Source organism: Scyliorhinus canicula, chromosome 16 (genome assembly GCF_902713615.1).
Source record: "Scyliorhinus canicula chromosome 16, sScyCan1.1, whole genome shotgun sequence".
Lineage (NCBI taxonomy): Eukaryota > Metazoa > Chordata > Chondrichthyes > Carcharhiniformes > Scyliorhinidae > Scyliorhinus > Scyliorhinus canicula.
In genome coordinates this window covers 4,812,909-4,835,868 of record NC_052161.1, presented here as the reverse complement: position 1 = coordinate 4,835,868, position 22,960 = coordinate 4,812,909, and the positions used below count along the sequence as shown (strand labels likewise).

Below are 22,960 nucleotides of genomic sequence, written 5' to 3'. Positions count from 1 at the left end.
TTTCTGGAATGTAAAGATCCCATTAACATATAGGCATTGGGGCCTGTGCTGTTTACTCCACACTGTGAGAAACTGCTCATATCCACCTGGCTATTGCATATGGCAGGGCAGTTCAAATCATGAGTTCACCGTGTGGTGGAAGCACAGACACATGTCCCAGCATTGTGTGGGGAAATGGCTACATGGATCGCCACGTTGGCATGTGCGCTTCAATCATTCCTTGAGCGGTGTTACCGGGAGAGGTGCCAGACAAAGTGCTGCCCAAAATGGTAGGGCAGGTGAAGGAAGATTATGCATCGCACTGGTTGCGGAGGTGGAAGAAGGCAGCAGTAGGAAGGTGGCCCCTGTCATCGTGACTCAACTCGTCACCGAAAACTGACCACCAACCCGTCAAGATCATATGGACAATGATGACGAGATGAGGAGGAATCTCTTCAGCCAGAGGGTGGTGAATCTGTGGAACTCTTTGCTGCAGAAGGTTGTGGAGGCCAAATCACTGAGTGTCTTTTAAGACAGAGACAGATAGATTCTTGATTAATAAGGGGGATCAGGGGTTATGGGGAGAAGGCAGGAGAATGGGGATGAGAAAATATCAGCCATGATTGAATGGCGGAGCAGACTCAATGAGCCAAGTGGCCTAATTCTGCTCCTATGTCTTCTGATCTCATGGTCTAACGGTAGCACCCCTGGGTGTTCACGTTAAACAAAGTAAAGTTCAGGCTTCTACCAGGGTCCACCTGTCAAGTCCTGTAGCGATGGAGAACTTGCGAAACTTGGAGTCCCTAGTCAAGAATCTGCACACAGGCGACAGATGCATGAAGGCTGGTGGACACTTGTGTTGGACCAGACCTATGTCCCATCACCACATAGTGGAATCATAGACACAGATCTGCATCCATCAGGGTCAGGGGGAATAACAGACTCATGTCCTATTATCATGCAGAGGAAATCACAGACGCAGACTCCTGTCATAGATTATCATAGAATTTTACAGTGCAGAAGGAAGCCATTCGGCCCACCGGGTCTGCACCAGCTCTTGGAAAGAGCACCCTACCCAAGCTCAACACCTCCACCCTATCCCCATAACCCCACCCAACACTAAGGGCAATTTTGGACACTAAGGGCAATTTATCATGGCCAATCCACCTAACCTGCACATCTTTGTACTGTGGGAGGAAAACGGAGCACCCGGAGGAAACCCACGCACACATGGGGAGGACTCCACACAGACAGTGACCCAAGCTGGAATCGAACCTGGGACCCCGGAGCTGTGAAGCAATTGTGCTATCCACAATGCTACCGTGCTTTCCTGTCACTAAGAACTGGAGAAGGAGATAGTGGACAGGTTACCAATATTTGAATGTGTAAGAGGCCAGAATGAAAGGAGCACAGAGTTCTCAGTGAGCTGGAGGAGGTGACAGAGCTAGGGTGGGTTCGGCTACAAGGCATTGCCAGACCAGAAGTCAATGTAGGTTAACAAGCACTGGATGATGGGTGAAAGGGACTTGTTAAGTTAAAGACAGGCAGCAGAGTTTTATACGAGTTGAAGCTTATGGAACGTGGAGAATGGAAGGCCAAGCTCCAGGTGCACAATCTGTCCTCTTACTACCTCCCCTAAGTGACCAGTTTTATGCATAAGTGAATGCATCACGTAATGTGGCTGTGGAGGTGAGAATGGGCCAAATCTTATCTTCACAACCACTCATACAGAATAACCAGTGCTTGACTGGTCCCATTCCAATACCTTCACCCCTCCTGTTCTGAAGCTGCTGATTCAGACTAGGAGCTTCACAAATGCTTCTCATCCCAGTGCCTATTCTTCATCTGTGAATCCAGGCATCCAGGCTATTCCACCTTGGGAGGCCACGTAGAAAGGCAGAGGAGATGACATGCAGTTATTCTGGGATAGTGTTTGAAAAAAGGTACCCTGGCTGATTTACCCTTTCTTAGTCGGGACACTCTATTGGGAGAGCTGCTTCTGTAGGTTTTAGACAATACGGTTAGGTTGGGCTCAGAACAAGGTTAGCTCACCTGTGCTAATACCGTGATGAAGTTTCTGTTTAAGTGAACAGCTTCGTACAATGCCAGCAGGATAGCCTCATTAGTCCTAATCAGGAAAAGCACATGAACAATCAGCAGTTGAACAAAGATAGTAATTCCTATTCAACAACAATTTGCATTTAGAGTCCTTAACATGGTGAACCACCACAAGACATCGCACAGGAATGGTATCAGACAATAATAGACAGCCAACCACAAAAGGAGATGTGAGGACAGGTGATCAAAAGCTTAATCAAAGAAGCAGGTTCTGAGGAACATCTTAAAAGGAGGAGAGAGGCAGAGAGGTTCAGGAAGGAAATACCAGAGCTTCGGGCCTTGCCAGCTAAAGGCACGGTCACCAATGTTGGAGCAGTTAAAATTGCGGGGTTCACGAGAGGCCAGAAATGACGGGGCTCGAGGTTCTCGAGCTTGTAGAGCTGGAGTTTAGAGATAGGAAGTGACTATTCCTCATCTTCATGCTTTAACTGAATCTTTTTCCAGACTCAGTTTAAACGGTACCCTGTTGTGTGCAATTCCTTTACAATTTTCAGTCCAGATATACTTTTGCTTCTCAATGTTAAATTCCATTTCCATGGTGGCTCAGTGGTTAGCACTGCTGCCTCACGGCGCTGAGGACCCGGGTTCGATCCCGGCTCTGGGTCACTGCCCGTGTGGAGTTTGCACATTCTCCGTGTCTGCATGGGTCTCACCCCCACAACCCAAAGATGTGGAGGGTAGGTGGATTGGCCACGCCAAATTGCCCCATAATTGGAAAAAATAAATTGAGTACTCTTAAAAAAAAAATTTTTTTAAATTCAATTTCTGATCCCCCGACTCAATCTGTCCGACTATCCCCCTCTTCCTCAGAACATCCTGCTTCCCCATACAACTTAGTACTGCTTTAACATCCCACTCTCAGCCAACACAAACAGATTAATTGGCCAATCATCTAATGCTTGGGATCCTGCTGTGCCTTAAAATGGCTGCCAAGTTTGCCAGCATGACTATGCTAATTACCCCGAGGCATTTATGAGACTTGGTGAACTATTTTACAAATACAATATTTTCTGTTTTTTTTTTAATCTGCAAATTTAAGATCGATTACTTTCTATACCTTTTGAGCTCATCATTTATTCATTTGGTGAAAAGGACAAAACCCCAGATGGAGACTTGACCTGTGGCACTACTCGGCAACAAGCATTAATCACAATTTAGTTATCCTATTACTTTAAGATCTATGAACTTGTTTAAATGTCTGCTTTCTCCCGTTCTAAAGACTTGTTAGCCTCAAGTCTCTTGTGAATGACCTTAATAATTCCAATAATTCTTATGCTGCAGCACTGCTTTACAGAGAGATTACATTCAGTGCCCGAGGGCTGTGTGAACATTGTACCATAAACTTCATCTCCTCTGTCCTTCACCCATCCACGATCACACAATCGGTGTCTTGTCCCAAGGTCCTCATTTCTGACCTCTTGAGCACCCCCTATTTCCTTTGTTCTATGATTGGTGGCTGGGTTATATACAAAAAAAAACTTGACCAACCCTTTGATTACACTCTTTGGGGTTGGCTTTCCAATTGGTTGGGTGGCACAGGGATTAACATCATTAAGGTACTTTTCTTATGTTGCATCATTTACGTACTAATGTTGCTGATCAGAAACTTTGGCTAATGCTAACCCATAGTGCCCCACCAATCTACATGGTTTATATTTAATCATATGCACCACTAGCTAATAACATCAATGCCTCAATTCAGAGCTCCTGCAGGCCCATTCCAGGATATACAGGTAGATTACATCACCCTTCCCAAATGTCAACAATACAATGACGTCCTTGTAATAGTGGATACATTCTCCAGATGGGTGGAAGCTGCTCCAGCTAAAAGAGGGACAGCTGCACATACAGCCAGCGAATTTATCAACAGAAAACTAAGATTCAGCGCAAGATTGGTTCAGTCATATATTCAATAAGTTATTGTGTTTTGATATTTTAAAATAAATGTTTAAAATTAGCCTGGCAATTAAAACTTCAGACAATGTGGAAGCTGTTTTTTCAAAAAAACACACACAACTCTGATTAAAAGCAAATCTATATTCCAAGAGAACACATCGTTCTAAGACACTTGATAACGGGAATTTGGCAGCAATCCAACTTTTACTCCCAGTCCATTTGAGTGACATATATGAAAAACGTTTAGAGATGCAAATGGCATCATTCCAAGTTATCCACCCACTATACGCCCGTTTTGTCTCTGCAAGAAAATTAACCCTTTCAACAGGCTTTTGTGTATAATACAGAAGATGTCAAAGACTTGGCAATTCATATCCAATACAAAGTTTTTTAAAAAACTTGACCAACCCTTTGATTACACTTTTTGGAGTTGACTTTCCAATTGTTTGGGTGGCACAGGAATTAACATCATTGAGGGACTTTTCTTATTTTGCATATTTGGACTTATCATTTACGTACTAATGTTGCTGATCAGAGACTTTGGCTAATGCATGCCTACCCATAGTGCCCCACCAATCCACATGGTTCATATTTATTCATAAGCACCACTAGCCAATAACATCAAAATGGAAAGTTTTTGGTGAACTATTATTTACTGCATTATTATTCATTTATTTGACGGTATTATTAACATATTGTATAATTTATTAATACTGAATCAGTAGAGTCAAATTTGATTAATTTAATAATTGTTATTCTTTCAGAATTATAATAATTATTGCTGAAATGCTTTTAATGCAATGCTTATCCACTCTATTGCTTAAAACTGCAGTGACAATATGAATGAAATGTTCTTTGCGCTTTTACCTATCCTATCGCATTAATAACGTATTTTATCTTATTGTGATAATATCTCACTTATTCTTTCGATTTATCAAAAGGGCCGACTTTAGAAGCCAGTTATTTTCTATAGGTAAAAGATAGCTATTTAGCATTAAGCCCCATGTCTATTAAATACCATTTTAAAACTCACTCTAAACCTCAGGTCATTTCAAAACACACATTCAGCATTTTAGAACATAGCTGCAAACTACAGAACAGCAGAAGTCCTATGCAGCTAACAAATACAATTCCAAGATACAGTAACCCAAGGACAAGGCAAGATCCATGACAACAGCAGGGACCATTGTCCTAATAAGCAAGTTTATGCGATAAGGAAGCCGAACCGCATTCCATAGCTCATACAAGAATACATTTTAGGTTAATGTTGCCTATTAATGACAGCAGCTGAGCGTCAAATCAAACTTATTTGATTCTAACCCAAACCAATTAGGATTACATCGGGATATAGCTAGATGGCTAAAGTCTGATATGATTTAGTATAACTGTGATAGATTGTACGGCCATTTTTTCTTCATGAATCATTCTATACTTTGACTTAACTTACTCGCTGCTGTCTTTCAGATTTCATTTTCTGACTTTGACTTTTTGAAGTTATTGCATGCTGTTTGCCGTAAGCAAGAAAATCATTTCTATATTACTTGAAAGTTGAATTGTCTTCAAGATTGCTTCTCGAGTCCTTTGCTAGCTGGACTTGTTAGAGACTAAGACTTTAAATGATTCTCAATTGTCATCAATAGAGACAAATAAAGCAGATTCTTATTTGCCCCTGAGAAGTTTTAACTCAAATTTCTACTGAGTTTTAGTGATCACAAAGTGCTGCTAAATCTGCATGGTAAATCTAACAGGTTGCCAGTTTCCTGGGTGCTAAACTAGGGCATTCTCTCCCCAAACCTCTGCATCTCCCTTCCCTGCTTTAAGATGCTGCCTTTCAACCTAACTTTTTGAACAAGCTTTTGGCCATCTGTCCTAAAATCTCTTCATCCGGTTGTGTTGAATTTTGTTTTATAATGCTCTTGTGATGTTTAATTACACAGAATGCACTATATATAAATACAAGTTGTGAATCAAATGACCTGCAATGTCTCCTTAGCCCCTCCTTGGCAGGTATTGATCTTGAGCGTCAGGGCGGCAGTGGTTACCGCTGCTGCCTCACAGCTTCAGGGTCCCGGGTTCAATTCCAGCCTTGGGTGACAATCTGTGCGGAGTTTGCACTTTCTCCCCGCATCTGCGTGGGTTTCCTTCAGGTGCTCCGGTTTCCTCCCCTTTTACACAGTCCAAAGGTGTGCAGGTTAGGTTAGGTGGATTGGCCATGATGAATTGCCCCGTAGTGTCCAAAAGGTTTGCCGGGGGGGGGGGGGGGGGGGGGGGGATAGGGTGGAGGTGTGAATTTAAGTAGGGTGTCCTTTCCAAGGGCTGGTGCAGCCTCGATGGGCCGAATGGCTTCCTTTTGCACTGTAAATTCTATGAAAATGTATCAATCGGCCTCATAATGGCTAGTTTCCAACGGTCCATTCAAGTCTCGTTATCCTGATCAGGGTCAGGGGGTGGGGAAGTGTTCTCTTTACTCAGGCTAGGCTTGTGAATCTTGCAAGTGCGTCTTTCAGTGTCTTCATCTCACATCTAACTGCTTCTGACATTCATTGCTCTCACAACCCTACATGTCAGGTTAAGTGCATTGAGGAACAAGAGGCAGAGTACAACGAGGGCATGTGTGAAGTCATTCACTTTGATAGTAAGAGTAGAAAAGCAGATTTGTTTTTAAAGTGTGAAACTTATAAATATTGATGTTCTGAGGGACTTGGTGTACAAGGAAACAAAATTAGCACGCAGGTACAGCAAGCAATTAGTCTCTGTTCACACTGCGCTTTGCACACATGAAACAAACAAATTAGGAGCAGAAATAGGTAATTCAGCTCCACGAAGCTGCTCTGCCATTTAATAAGATCATGGGTGATCAGACTGTGACCTCAAGGCCACTTTCTGCCCATTCCCAATATCTTTTGTCTGCCTCGTTAGCTAAGAATCTATCTCATCAACGCTGGCTCCGTCACTCTGGGGGTCAGCTCCAAATTTTCAGGACCCTCGGAGGAAAGATTCCTCCCGAGTTCTGTCTTAAAACTGTGTCCCCTAGTTCTGATCTCTTTAATAAAAGGGAAACATCCTCTCAGTGCCCACCTTGTTAATTCCCCGCAGGATTTTACATGTTTCTAAAGATCACCTCTCATTCTTCTAAACTCCAATGGATACAGGCACAACCTGTCCAACCTTTCCTGAGAGGGTAAACCTTTCCGCCTCTCAGGAATCAGTCGAGGAATCCGCCTCCGAATTCAATTATGCCCTTTCTTAAGTAAGGAGACAGGAACTGTACTCGGTACCCTAGAGGTGGTCTAACCAGTGCCCTGTACAACTGCAGCAAAATATTCCTACTTTTTTATTCCATTCCACTTGCAACAAACGCCGACATTCCATGCATTCCTGCTCACCTGCTGTGCCTGCATACTAACATTTTATGATTCATGTATCTCAGAGTTCTTCAAACTCCCTCCATTTAGATAATATATTTCCCACTGTTACCAGACCTCTAAATGACCCTTTTATGGACTGTCAGACATCCTCTCTACTGAGTAGTACTACACTCCTGTATGCTTCATCCGATGCCTGTGTCTATGTATTTACATTGTGTATTTTATATTTGCCCTATTACGTAATTTATTTTCATGTACGGAATGATCTGTTTGAGCTGCATGCAGAACAATACTTTTCACTGTACCTCGGTACACGTGACAATAAACAAATCCAATCCAATATGTTGCTTTTCTGTTCTCCCTGCCAAAGTGGAGAAGTTCACATTTTCCTAGGCTATATTCCATCTGTCAAACTTTTGCCCAGTCGTTTAACCTTTCTATGTCCCTTTCCAGCCTCCTTATGTCCTCCTCACAACTTACTTTCCGACCGATCTTTGTGCCATCAACAAATTTAGCAAACGTACAATTAAGTCATTGTAAACAGTTGAGGCTCTAGCATTGACCCTGTGGCACGCCATTCCTTTCATCTTACCAACCCAAAATTGATCCATTAATACCTGCTCTGTTTCCTGTCAGCTGAGCAATCTTCTGTCCAACCTAAAATGCTAGAATGGGGCAGCACGGTGACACAGTGGTTAGCACTGCTGCCTCAGTGCCAGGCACCCAGGTTCGATGCAAGCTTTGGGTCACTGTCTATGCGGAGTCTGCACGTTCTCCCGGTGCCTGCGTGGGTTTCCTCCGGGTGCTCCGGTTTCCTCCCACAGTCCAAAGATGGGCTGGTTAGGTGGATTGGCCATGCTAAATTGCTCCTTAATGTCCAAAAAAGATGTGTAGATTAGGTCAAGGAGTGTCACCGTCAGCATCCCTGTTAAAGAGGGAGTCTCCTGATCAGGAATCCCTGTTAAAGAGGGAGTTTTGCCATCAGGTTCACCTTCTAAAGAGGGAGTCTCACTATCAGGACCCCCTGTTAAAGAGGGAGTCTCACCATCAGGACCCCTGTTAAAGAGGGAGTCTCACCATCAGGACCCCCTGTTAAAGAGGGAGTCTCACAATCAGGATCTCCTGTTAAAGAGGGAGTCTCACAATCAGGATCTCCTGTTAAAGAGGGAGTCTCACCATCAGGATCTCCTGTTAAAACAGAGTATTGCAGTTAGGATTTTGTTTGAAGCCCAGTTTTAAAGAATTTTGATTCAGTGGTAATCACCTACTTGTCTTTTTTAGTCTGTTTGTAACTGCTGATTATATCATCAGGGTCAGTAGCTTTGAAGGGCTGTACAGCTTTGCATTGTGGAAGGGCTATCGTGTGACTCGTGCTTCATACTGATTCACCCTCGGGTTAATTACTGTAGCAGAGCTAATGTTAATTGAACTCCCCCTCACTGCCAATCTGAAGCCTCCGAGGCACAGGCCCGACACCAATCTGCATTTTCATAGAATCATAGAATTCACCGTGCAGAAGGAGGCCATTCAGCCCATCAAGTCTGTACCGGCCCTTGGAAAGAGCACCCTACTCAGCCCACCTCTACCCTATCCCCGTAACCCCACCCAACCTTTTTGGACACTAAGGGCAATTTAGCACGACCAATCCACCTAACCTGCACATCTTTGGACTGTGGGAGGAAACCGGAGCACCCGGAGGAAACCCACGCACACACGGGGAGAACGTGCAGACTCCACACCATCAGTGATCCAAGCCGGGAATCGAACCTGGGACCCTGGAGATGTGAAGCAACTGTGCTAACTACTGTACTACCATGCTGCCCATTTTCACTCTCTCTCTCACACACACACACATTCTCTTCCTCCCCTGAATCTGAGGATTCTCACTGGGGTACGGTTACCCACACATAGGCAGCTACCTAACACTTTGCCTAATTGGCCACTCATATTTGAAGCAAGACTGTGAATTGACTGAGTCAAGGCTATTTCTCTTGTGATATCGTATGGGGTTGGGGATGGTGATAGGTGGGGTGGAGTTCACTCAGTTCAATACTTCCCACAGTTATCCAAATGCAAAAAAAAGGAATGTTTATTTCGAGGTCTTCAGATACTCAGCACAACAGAAAATCAAGGAAAGAAACACCTAGCTCTTCTCTGAGCTAAACTTTATTTCAACCTGCGCGGCTAATCCATTTCCCAGGGGAAACTCAACAGTACAGAACAGCGATAGTCCTTCAGGTGGGCAAGGCAGAACACAGTGGTCAAAACACAGACAAAAAGGAGATCAGAGTGGGTTCCCAGGCAGGCCAAGTTCAATCTAAATCAGAGATTTTGTCGAGTCCAAGGTCAGCCACAAACAGTATGCACACAGCAAATTCTTCACCCTCCAAGGCACCCTCCTCCCTTCAAGTTGGATTCCACCTCTAACGAGACTCAGTGCTCTGCTTATATAGTCTGCTAAGGCCACACAACTGATCCTAGTTGCATTGATTCCTGTTAGAGATTTTCCTCAGTCCATCATGTGACTTCCTGTGGCCATTTGGTGGGGGTTCTATCTAGAAGCTGGATGGTATGAGAGAAATAGCACCCTTCTAGTGCACAGCCCAGAGGCATCACATTGGGCGCTGTTTGTACCTTAATTTGCTTGCAAAAGTCTGGCTTTTTAAAAAATTCATTTACAGCTATCGCTGGTTGGGTCAGCATTTATTGCCCATCCCTCATTGCCCTTCAGAAGGTGGTGATGAGCTTCCTTCTTGAACCACTGCAGTCCTTCAGATTCAGGTCCACCCACTGTGCTGTTAGGGAGGGAGTTCCAGGATGTTGCCCCAGCGACAGTGAAGGAACGGCGGTATATTTTCAAGTCAGGGTGGTGAGTGACTTGGAGGGGAACCTCCAGGTGGTGGGGTTCCCAGGCATCTTCTGCTCTTGTCCTTCTAGATGGTAGTGGTCATGGGTGTGGAAGGTGCTGTCTAAGGAACCTTGGCAAGTTGCTGCAGTGTATCTTGTAGATGGTACACACGGCTGCTACTTTTCGTTGTGGTGGAGGGAGTGAATGTTTGTGGAAGAGGGAGCGATCGAGCGGGCTGATCAAGGGAGCGATCAAGCGAGGGTGGTCAAGAGGTGAGTTACTCGCTGTAGGATTCTGGTACCTGCCCTGGTAGCCACAGTATTAATATGGCTAGACCAGTTCAGCTTCTGATTAATGGTAACCCCCAGGATATTAATTGTGGGGGATTCAGGGATGGTAATGCCATTGAATGTCATGGGGCAAATGGTTAGATCCTCTCTTGTAGGAGATGGTCATTATCAGGCACTTGTGTGGTGCAAATGTAACTTGCCACTTTTCAGCTGAATTTTGTCCAGCTCTTGCTGCATTTGGACATGGACTGCTTCATTATCTGAGGAATCGCGAATGGTGCTGAACATTATGCAGTCATCCTCAAGCATTCCCACTACAGGTACTGACCTTATGGTGAAAGGAAGGTAATTGATAAAGCAGCTGGAGATGGTTGGGCCTGGGACACTACCCTCAGCACTGGGTGGGAGCACAATGCAGAGGGGCAGCAATGGAAACAAAATGGAAAATAAACCACCTGCACTAGTTGGCCAGTCCCAAAATGGCTTGTCTTTTATTAATAGGTTTTGGCCAGCCCTTTATATTTTCTTTTCTCGGGGTAGTATTAATCCTCAACCAATTCTATAACCAAAACAGTTGACCTCACTCATCCCAAGATAGCATTTCTTTGAACTGACTGAAGTCAGGTGCCCTCTATGCAGCTACCATCATCTTCAGATGTTGAAAGTGCACTACCAGGATGCACTGTGGATAAGATGTCATCCAAGTAAGCTGCCACAAATTTCTGATGTGGAAGGAGGATCTGGTCCATCATTCTTTGAAATGTTGCTGGCGCCCCATATAAGCCGAAGGGTAATACCGTGTATCGGCACAGCCCATTTGGTGAGCGATGGCTGTCTTCTCTTTGTCATCTTTCCCAGTTGGAATAACCCTTTGTCAAGACCAGGGTGCTAATAAATGTCGAAGTGCGCACAGCTGTTGTATTAACTCATCTACTCAAGGTGTGGGGTAGGCTTCAAACCGAGAAATGACATTCAGTTTTCTGAAATTGTTACAAAACCTTATGGTCCCGTCTATTAGGAACAAGCACTATTAGGCTAGACCACTCACTGTGCATCTTCACCTCTTTCCTGATAGCTTCCCACTGTGCCTCAGGGATCCCACCTTCTAGTTGGGTGACAATCTTATGTTCTAGGATGTAAGTTTTACCTGAAAGACTTGAAAAGATATCCTTGTTCTGGGACACAAACTCACGTACATCTTGCCTTTGAGGTGATGTGAGGTCTCCCATTTGCATGATACTTCACAAACGGCAAACATTAAGAGTGGTAATAAGTAGTCCCAGTTCTTCACAATGTTTCGTCGCACGCTCTCAAGTGTCTTATTGAGTCGCTCCACAGTTTGTGGGTCGTAAATTGACGTCCTCGCTTGGTGTATGCAGAAGAGACAACATCCTTCCTTCATCACTCGAGACATGAACATGATTCCCTGGTCTGAGAGGATCTTCTTCGGGATGCCAACTCTGGAAAAGAACATCACAAGCTCTCTGGCAAATACTAACTGTGGGTTCCAGATACTCCATTAATTACTTGCATGTTTGCCCAGGAATAACTGATTTGTGTTCTCCAGCTGAGCGGTTCCAAACTCCCATCTCTCCCTCACCTGAAGTCCAGGCAGTTCCCCTGTTGAGAGGATGTCTTTACGCTGATCTTCAGGAGAGCTCAACTCTGCATCCCCTAGTCAGGCCGCAGCTTCTGATGCAGTACCCTCGGGCTGCTCCCATAGTGACTGGAACAAGGGCAATCCCGACCAATCAAAACTTGACATGGCAAGTGCTTTACAACACCAACCTTGGCCTGGTAATCCCCTTAGGGTGTTTGAAAGTGCAGTCGCAATGTGGGTTTGTCCGGGTATCCCCCATACTCATCAAGGTCTCTGCTCCTTCCTACAAAAGGAATGTCTTATCACGCTCGGGTCCACCAGAGATACCATGCTCCCTGAGTCCAAGATGGCTTCTACAACTCCACATGCAGTTGATGGGTTCTTGGGAGTACAGGATTGGGGGTGCGCTATAAGCTACAATGAGATCACAGTCCATATCTTTGGGATCACTCTGGAGGGGACATTGACTGACCAGGTGTCCCATTTCCCGACAAGCGAAGCATTGTCTCGTCTCTGTCTCCTCCGTCACCTTCTGCCATCGCGGTGCGGTGAAAACGTGGTCCGAGTTGGACTCCGTTCTGAGAGACACGGTTTCATGGTCAGCTCCTTGGCAAAGGCTCCGGATGTTGTCATTGGGGAACCACACACTTTGGTACGGGCCCTACTTCCTACAGTATGTTGCTACTTTCACCCTGCCTTCATTACTCCTCCTGTTGTTTGATGAATTCCACGGCTTAATCCACAAGATGGGGATTACTTTGGCTCACCGATCTCCTGTCCAGCGGCAAAGTCCTGAGGAAGCGATCCAGAACATCACTTTGCACAACTTGTCCATTCTGGACCAAATGTATGACATCAAACACCTGAGATCGATGTGCTTTGCCTTCCTGGTATAATAATAATCTTTATTACTGTCACAAAGAACAAAGATAATTACAGCATAGGAACAGGCCCTTCAGCCCTCCCAGCCTGCGCCGATCCAGATCCTTTATCTAAACCTGTCTCCTATTTTCCAAGGTCTACTTCCCTCTGTTCCCCGCCCGTTCATATATCTGTCTAATGCATCTTAAATGATGCTATCGTGCCCGCCTCTACCACCTCCGCTGGCAAAGCGTTCCAGGCACCCACCACCCTCTGCGTAAAAAGCTTTCCACGCACATCTCCCTTAAACTTTCCTCCTCTCACCTTGAAATTGTGTCCCCTTGTAATTGACACCCCCAATCTTGGAAAAAGCTTGTTGCTATCCACCCTGTCTATACATCTCATAATTTAGTAGACCTCAATCAGGTCCCCCCTCAACCTCCACCTTTCCAACAAAAACAATCCTAATCTACTCAACCTTTCTTCATCGCTAGCACCCTCCATACCAGGCAACATCCTGGCGACCTTCCTCTGCACCCTCTCCAAAGCATCCACATCCTTCTGGTAATGTGGCGACCAGAACTGCACGCAGTATTCCAAATCCTCCGGGAACGGAGAATAGCGGCCTTAAAGAAGGCCCCGACGCCGGAGTGATTAACACCGATTTTTTTCGCAGGCAACCCGCGTTACGAAGGGCTACGGAGAATCCCGCCCAGTATTCCAAATGTGGCCTAACCAAAGTCCTATAAAACTGTAACATGACCTGCCGACTCTTGTACTCAATACCCCGTCCGATGAAGGCAAGCATGCTGTATGCCTTCTTGACCACTCTATCGACCTGCGTTGCCACCTTCAGAGTACAATGTACCTGAACTCCCAGATCTCTCTGTACATCAATTTTCCCCAGTACTCTTCCATTGACCATATAGTCCGCTCTTGAATTTTATCTTCCAAAATGCATCACCTCACATTTGCCTGGATTGAACTCCATCTGCCATTTCTCTGCCCAACTCTCCAATTTATCTATATTTTGCTGTATTCTCTAACAGTCCTCCTCGCTATCTGCAACTCCACCAATCTTAGTATCATCTGCAAACTTGCTAATCAGACCACCTGTACCTTCCTCCAGGTCATTTACGTATATCACAAACAACAGTGGTCCGAGCACGGATCCCTGTGGAACACCACTAGTCACCCTTCTCCATTTTGAGACACTCCCTTCCACCACAACTCTCTGTCTCCTGTTGCCCAGCCAGTTCTTTATCCATCTAGCTAGTACACCCTGAACCCCATACGACTTCACTTTTTCCATCAACCTGCCATGGGAAACTTTATCAAACGCCTTACTGAAGTCCATGTATATGACATCTGCAGCCCTTCCCTCATCAATTAACTTTGTCACTTCCTCAAAGAATTCTATTAGGTTTGTAAGACATGACCTTCCCTGCACAAAACCATGCTGGCTATCACTGATAAGTCTATTTTCTTCCAGATGTGAATAGATCCTATCCCTCAGTATCTTCTCCAACAGTTTGCCTACCACTGACGTCAAGCTCACAGGTCTATAATTCCCTGGATCATCCCTGCTACCCTTCTTAAAAAAAGGAACATTAGCAATTCTCCAGTCCTCCGGGTCCTCGCCCGTGCTCAAGGATGCTGCAAAGATATCTGTTAAGGCCCCAGCTATTTCGACCCTCGCTTCCCTCAGTAACCTGGAATAGATCCCATCCGGTCCTGGGGACTTGTCCACCTTAAAGTCTTTTAGAATACCCAAAACTTCCCCCCCTTCCGTATGACAACTTGACCGAGAGTATTTAAACATCCATCCCTAGCCTCAACATCCGTCTTGTCCCTCTCCTTTGTGAATACCGATGCAAAGTACTCATTAAGAATCTCACCCATTTCCTCTGACTCCACGCATAAATTCCCTCTTTTGTCTTTGAGTGGGCTAATCCTTTCTCTAGTTACCCTCTTGCTCCTTATATACGAATATAAGGCTTTGGGATTTTCCTTAACCCTGTTAGCCAATGATATTTCATGACCCCTTTTAGCCCTCTTTATTGTGCGTTTGAGATTCGTCCTACTTTCCCGATATTCCTCCAAAACTTCATCAGTTTTGAGTTGCCTCGATCTTATGTAATGTAAGCCTCCAAGTAGGCTTACATTAACACTGCAATGAAGTTACTGTGAAAAGCCCCTAGTCGCCACATTCCGGCGCCTGTTCAGGTACACAGGGAGAATTCAGAATGTCCCAATCACCTAACAGCACGTCTTTCGGGACTTGTGGGAGGAAACCGGAGCACCCGGAGGAAACCCACGCAGACACGGGGAGAACGTGCAGACTCCGCACAGACAGTGACCCGAGCGGGGAATCGAACCTGGGACCCTGGCGCTGTGAAGCAACAGTGCTAACCACTGTGCTACCGTGCATCCACACAGTATATACCCAGGCATGGAAGTGCTGAGCTTGGGTCGCAGTCATTAGTCCTAGCCACCCGAGGATCACTCGCCAGTGGCTCATAATCCTCAGCCGTTTTCTCCTCCAGGTCATAATAAGCCTTCTGGGCTTCGCTGGCCAAATATGGGGCAATAATTCCAGCTCACTGTTCTTATGACCCGGCATTCCTGGTCGCTGTCTGCTCAAATATCCTCCGGAAAACCTCCACACCGTCTATCTCCCTCACCTTTTGCAGGCCGGCACCTCCTGAAACTGCAGGGATAGGGTGAGTTGTCCGACAGGCGAACTAAGCAGTGATGTTAATGGAGTTCAGCCTGTCGTCGCTGCTGACTCTTCCTTTGCTCTCACAGCAACAAGCTATTAGTCTCCGCTCGAGTGCGAGGGGCTTCTTGCAGCCTTCTGAGAGCCTCATGTTGGGCCGGTGTACCCTCAGCAAGTTGTTGTATTAGGGCTTCTGTTATTCAACTGAGTTTGCTTGGATTCTCAACCAACTGTGATGTCGCAAGGGTGACTGTGATGGGTAGGGTGAGTTCACGCAGTTCAATAACTCACACTGTTGTCCCAATACAAAAAAAAGGAATATCCGGATACTCAGCAAAACAGGAAAAAAAGGAAATAAACACTTTGCTCTTCTCTGAGCCTAACTTTACACAGAGTTTATCCCTATTTAAACCTGGACAGCTAATCCTTTTCCCAGCACACGCCCCCTGGTGGCACCACACTGCACTGTGTGGACAGATCACACATCTAATCCAGACCCTCTCCTCAACCTAATGTCGGGTCACAGGGTGATCAGGGATAGGGAAATCCCTGGCTCTGTTCTTTTCTTACTCCTTCTAAAACAGAGGAACATTAAAAACATCAACTTGCATTTATAAAGTAGCATTAATCTAGTAAAACCTTCCAAAGGCGATTCATTTTCCCAAGGAGAGTTATCAGGGAAAAAAAACGACACTGAGCTCCATATGGAGATATTAAGACAGGAAATTCAGAGCTTGGTCAAAGAGGAAGGTTTAAATGATCAAGTTCAAGGAGAGAGAGGTGGAGGGGCGACGCGGTTTAGGGGATAAGTTCCAGGCAGCCATGAGGGAAATTTCCACTTCACCTGCTGGCCTTACTGCTATTATTTATGGCTTCACCAAGCATGGGTCGTTTCTGGTCTGCGTGGTTCAAGTACCACACAGGCGAGTGTATCAACCAAGTGATACACCAGGGCTTTTGTAGAGTTTCTTGGTTTACTGTCAGTCGTCACAGTCTTGTCAAGGTCAGTGACCCAGCACACTCAGTAACAAGTCTAATTCGAGGGAACATGGATGAGAAAGGAGGTGCGACAATGTTTTATAAACCCCTCTTTCACCCAGTGTGTGCGCTTTTTGAAAAAAATCATTCTCAAGATGTAGTCATTCCTGGAAAGGCAGGCATTTATAACCGGAGAAGGCAATAAACCTACTTTGATGGGTGATGCTACTGGGTGATGACAATTTTTTATAACCTGTGTCCTTGCTGGATCACAGCAGAAGCATTCACAGTTAACCACATAAATATCAGACCAGGAAACAGCAGCACGTTTTCTTCTTTGTGGGGGGTTTTGTTCTATTCCTTCGTGTGACATGAGCGTCACTGACAAGGGCAGAATTAAATGCCCATATATGATCATGTGACCGAGGGTTTACAGACTGAAAACCTAAGTTCCATCTGCAAACCCATTATCTCCATTCCCATTCCCAACTAGAGTTTTAACTCCTTCCAAAGAGATCTAGAAAATCGCCTCAGTCTGGGCCTATTCAGCACCCACTGCTGTGAAGGAATAATAACTTTGTCTAATCTTTAGTTTCAATTTAGTCTCCTCTAGTCCTTGCTTGTAGCCCAATTAAAGCCGACAAATGTTTCATAAAACTTTTGTCCTCGCTGTCTCGGGGCTCTGTCACAGAGTTTGATGAGCCTCAGACCTTTCTCTCAATTACCTTGCCCTCTCCAAGTTGTTCAATGTGCGATCAACGCAGTACATCAGGGTTTCAATTTTATTTCTGATTAGGCGTGGAGAGGAAAAGGGAAAACAAATAGTGCCAGATCCCAATTTTCATTAAATGTCTGTCAGTTGTACTGACGGCAGAGACAGAGCAGAGTGGGGTGATTTATTATATGTCAGAGCCAGAGATGGTGACTTTGAAACAGTCAATAATGCCGCAGGAAGACTGTTTGCCTCCATTTTATATTACTACACTCTGGTGTTCTTTAATTCCCCAGCAGCTGTGGCTCAATGGCGTGGGTCAGGTCCCACTCCAACAGTTTGAGCACAAATCACAGGCCAACATTCCCAGCACAGTACAGATGGTGTGCTGCAGTGTTGGAGGTGCAGCGGCTTGAGTGAGGCATTAAACAGATTTTCTGCCCGTGGGGGCACACAGAATCCCATGGCCACTATTTGAAAGAGTTCTTCCTGTGCCCTAGTCAATACTTATCCCTCAGTCAACATCATTAAAACAGAATATCTAGTCATTATCACACTGTCGTTTTTGGATGTTTGCTGTGTGCCAATTATCTACCTTGTTTCCTACAATAAAATAGTGATTACAGTCTAAAGTTACTTCACCAGCTGTGGCTATCCTGGTTTTAGCAAAGCTTTTTACCTTCTGCCCTCCCACCTGTGTGACAGCTGATCATTAACAGAATATTGATTCTTTAAACCTCTCCACAATCTCAACTTTCTCCAGAACGTATTAACTCATGCCGGAGTTCAGCTGCAAAGGTTTGGGATCTTATCAATGATATCCTCGTGTGTGAAGTGACAGAGTGAATGCTGGAAAGCTATCTGACTATGGAGGGCATCAGCAATGAGTCCAGTTCCATCCTCAAACCCACTCCCGCCTGCACATTTACAAAAGGGTCACGGTCACGACACATTGGTTGGGATTGTGGCCGCTGACAAAGTCAGGGACACCACACAAGAGTAACCTCATAACATGAATTTATATAGCACCTTTAACATGGTGAAATGTTCCCAAGTGCTTCACAGCAACACTTTTTGACATTTGAGTCACATAAGGACATATTAGGACAGATGACCAAAAGCTTGACCAAAGACGTATCTGTTAAGGAGTGTCTTAAAGGAGGAGCCACGATATGGCGATGCCGGCATTGGACTGGGGTGAGCACAGTAAGAAGTCTTACAACACCAGGTTAAAGTCCAACAGGTTTGTTTCAAGCTTCGGAGCACTGCTCCCTCCTCCTGTGAAGGAGGAGAGAAAGAAGGAAAGGCAGAGAGGGAGTTTCACAAGTTAGTTTCTGAGGCAACTAAAGGTACGGTAAAGCAATTAAAATCAAGGGTGCGCAAGAGGTCAAAATTGGAAGAGTAAAGATCCGAGACGTTGCTATGCCACAGGTCAATGTGCATCAGAAAGCACAGGGGAAATGGGCGATGGGAACTCATATGAGCAGCAGATACAAGTTTCAAATGACCTCAAGTGTGCAGAGGATGGATGGTGGGGGGGCCAACCTGGAAAGCAGTGGACAAGTGTCGCGTGTCTCCTCGGGATGGAGATCACGGGGGTTTAAGGAGAATATCCAACAGTCTGACTGCGTCTGTCCCATTTCCCTGGGTTGGGGGTTTATTCCATCTGCGCATCGGGATCTTAGCGGTGCTGCAGCGGGGACCCCATCAGAAGGGGAGGAAAATGACTTGAAAGGGCCTGCTGCAACTTGAGAAGCACATCTCCTCCTGCCTGAGGCCTCAGCCAAGTACGGGATGTGAGTTGCAGCAGTGCAGGCAGCTAAAGACCCTGTGTTCCTCCATCAGGGCCACTTTTCGCTGAATCTTCCAAAGTGGCATGGATGGAATGGAACCCATTGGAAACTCCAGCCTTACATCCCACTGTCACTGCACCTTCCATTTGCAAAGAAGAACATTTTCCTACATTCCCCACCCCACAATTGTGAAGAGAATTCAAAAATAATGGACGGAATTTAACAGACACATTTCTAAATTAATTTGTGGTGGGTTTTTTCCAGGGAGTTTCCCGCCGGCGAGTTCCTCACCGCTATCAAACGACACTTAAGTCACTTTTTTGGGCCCTGAGAGAGTTTGTGACAGGTTTTACCCACACTCAGAATGTTCTTCAGCACTGGGGAGCTGAAGTCCGAGATCAAGCCGCCATTTTGGAAGGGTGCCCCGATCTCTAAGTGAGCTTGTGGGTCCCCACACTCCACACCCATGAGTAATGTCACCCCCCCCCCCCCCTCCCCCCCCCCCCCACACACATGGGCACTACCCCACACCCAAGTGAGGACACCCGTCTGGGGTCCCTGGGGGCCACCTCTCTTCAGCCCCCCACCCCCTCCCAGCCACCCACCTGCCCCCAACCTCCCAGAGACCCACTGATCTGCCTGCATCCCCTCTCCTCCCACCCTTCAACATCCCCTCCACCCTCCTTTCATGGGCATTGCCCTACCCAGGCACTGACACTTGGCAGTCACCTGGGCACCCTTGCACTGCCCCCCTGGAACTGCTCCTGCCAGCTTGGCAGTGCCAAGGTCCGTGCATTCCAGGGGGAGGGCCAGAGAGTCACCCTGCACTATTCCTGGCCACTCAGGTGCCTCCAATGAACCAGGAGCCCCCCCCCCCCCCCCCAACCCCCCACCCCACCCTACCATGTGTCGTTCCGCCTGATCCACGTTTGTGTGGAGCGGTACTGAACGGTATCTGGCTGCGGCCTCCCTGGAGAGGCTGGTAGATTCCGGGTAATCTCGCCGAGGCAGTTTTAAAACCTACTTAAGCGAACGCCATTTGGTCACCTCCCCTTTGGGTGGGATTCCGATTTTGACTCCTCGCGGGATTCCGGTATATTCCGTGGGACGTCAAGGCTATCGGGAATCCCGTAGGGGCTTCTCACGGGATCTACCAGCCACGTTCTCGTTCGAGCACAATCGGCCGCTAGATTGTGTCCAATTTCTACAATGTGTTTCACAAAACATCCAGCTGTGAGGGTACATTTGCAGTACTGTTAAGAAGCCAATCTGTGTACAGAAAGCTCCCAAAACAGTAACAATTTAAATAATCAAATCAATGGTATTATGTTGTTTGCTGGACTACTGGAGAACTCCCATGCTCTTCATTGGAAAGTGCCCATGGAAACAGTCCATCTAAAGCACAGATGGTGCCTCAGGTTAACCTTTATTTATTTGTTCATTGGATGTCGGCATCGCTGGCTGGGCCGGCATTTATTGTCCATCCATTAGGGTATTTAAGAGTCAACCACATTGCTGTGGGTCTGGAGTCACATGTCGGCCAAACCAGGGAAGGACGGCAGATTTCCTTCCCTAAAGGATATTGGTGAACCTGATGGGTTTTTACAACAATCGACAATGATGTCACGATCATCATTACATTTTTAATTCCAAGTTTTCTTTATTGAATTAAAATGTCATTATCTGCCATGGTGGGGTTTGAACCCAGGTCCCCAGAACATTACCCTGGGTCTCCAGACACTGGTCCAGTGAAAATAACACTACGCCACCACCTCCTCTATGCCATCCAAAAGACGGCACTGCCAACAGTGTAGTACTGCATCAATGTCAGTCTGGAATTTGTGCTTCATTCTCTAGAATGGGGTTAGAACAATCAACATTCAGTCTGAACAGGCAAGAGTGCTATCTACTGAGCCATTGCAACAACTTAAATTCCTGCTGAAGCAGTCGGTGATCGGCGATGTCGGTGGGGGGGACGGGGGAGGGTTGTAAGGAGAGAATGTTTAAATGAAAAATGGGAGAAAGAAATGGTGAAGATTTTGCACAATATTACTCACTGGACTGAAATCTTCTCTTCAGCATCTGCTATGAACATGTTGCCCACCTGTACACCGAGAGGGAACAGCTGTTAGTATTTACCCTGCAGGAGGAACAAGGAGAACCAGGCTGGGAACAAGCACAAAGAGAAAGAGGCAGTCGGGCTGAAAAGGATCAGGGTGACACTGAGCTGTGGTGAGGATCTAAACACCCAAGCTGAGAGAGCAAGGGTGAAGAGTAACAGAAACACAATTAACATACGCATACAAGAACTAGGAACAGGAGAGAGAGCTTGTGGTCCATCGAACCTGCTCTGTATTTAATGTGATCACGGTTGACTTTTGGACTTTTTCCCACTTGCTGGTCATATCTTCTAATTCCTTCAAAGATCAAAAATCTGTCTATCCCAGCCTTAAAACGAATTCAATGATGGAGGATGCACAGCCCTCTGGGGTAGAAAATTCCAAAGATTAAACCGCTAAAGCAGCGATAAGCCAATAGAAATAATGGTGAAGGAGCAAAGTGGGAAAGCATTGGAGAGGGAGAGCGAAGGAGAAATTAAAGCAACTTGTATTTATAAAGCGGTATTAAAATAAAATGAAAGTTTGCAGGGACAATCATAACCCAGAATTTCACAAAGACAACAGGACAGGTGACAATAGATTGAATAGGATATGAGTGATAGAAACAGAGAGACAACAGTCTGCAAGAGAGAACAAAAGGAAAAAGCCAAGTAAAGAGCGAAGAATATATGTCACCATTAATAACGTCAAAACACAAACATTTAACCACCGTCTAGTGATTTAGAACAAAGAAAATTACAGCACAGGAACAGGCCCTTCGGCCCTCCATGCCCGTGCCGACCATGCAGCCCGTCTGAACTAAACCCTCTACCCTTCCGGAGACCATATCCCTCTATTCCCATCCTATTCATGTATCTGTCAAGACGTCCCTTAAAAGTCACTATCTCCCTGCTTCAACAACCTTTTCCAGCAGCGGGTTCCAAGCACCCACAACTCTTTGTGTAAAAAAAACGTCCCTCGCGCATCCCCTTTAAACCTTCGCCCTCATACCTTAAACCTGTGCCCCCTAGTAATTGACTCTTCCACTCTGGGGAAAAAAGCTTCTGACTATCCACTCAGTCTATTCCCCTCATAGTTTTGTAGACCTCTATCAGGTCGCCCCTCTACCTTGGTCGTTCCAGTGAGAACAAACCACGTTTATCCAACCTCTCCTCATAGCTAATACCCTCCATACCAGACAACATACTGGTAAATCTTTTCTGCACCCTCTCCAAAGCCTCCACATCCATCTGGTGTGGGGACCAGAATTGAACACTATACTCCAATTATATTATCTAATTGCAATGTTGCTTCACAGCTCTAGGGTACCAGGTTCGATTCCCCAACTTGGGTCACTGTCTGTGCGGAGACTGCACGTTCTCCCTGTGTCTGCGTGGGATTCTTCTGGGTGCTCCGGTTTCCTCCCACAAGTCCCGAAAGACGTGCTGTTAGGTGAATTGGACATTCTGAATTCTCCCTCTGTGTAGCCGAACAGGTGCCGGAATGTGACGACTTGGGGATTTTCACAGTAACTTCATTGCAGTGTTAATGTAAGCCTACTTATGACAATAATAAAGATTATTATTATTATAAATCGGGTCTAAGTGTTTGATGAGTCATTGTAGTATTACTCTGCTTCTAACCCGGTGCTGTACCTGCCCTGGGAATGTTTGATGGGGACAGTGTAGAGGGAGCTTTA

At 45.8% G+C, this 22,960-nt stretch overlaps 1 protein-coding gene across 1 annotated transcript in view; it reads right to left on the bottom strand.

The window, feature by feature from the left end:
• armh3 (armadillo like helical domain containing 3) overlaps positions 1–22,960 on the bottom strand; it is a 174,433-nt gene that overhangs the window by 112,054 nt on the left and 39,419 nt on the right. Inside the window, exons 12-13 of the mRNA XM_038821510.1 lie at positions 21,220–21,266; positions 2,032–2,107 (exon numbers count right to left, since the gene is read on the bottom strand). Of these exons, the coding sequence (XP_038677438.1) occupies positions 2,032–2,107; positions 21,220–21,266 (123 nt within the window). The remainder of the gene's footprint in view (positions 1–2,031; positions 2,108–21,219; positions 21,267–22,960) is intronic.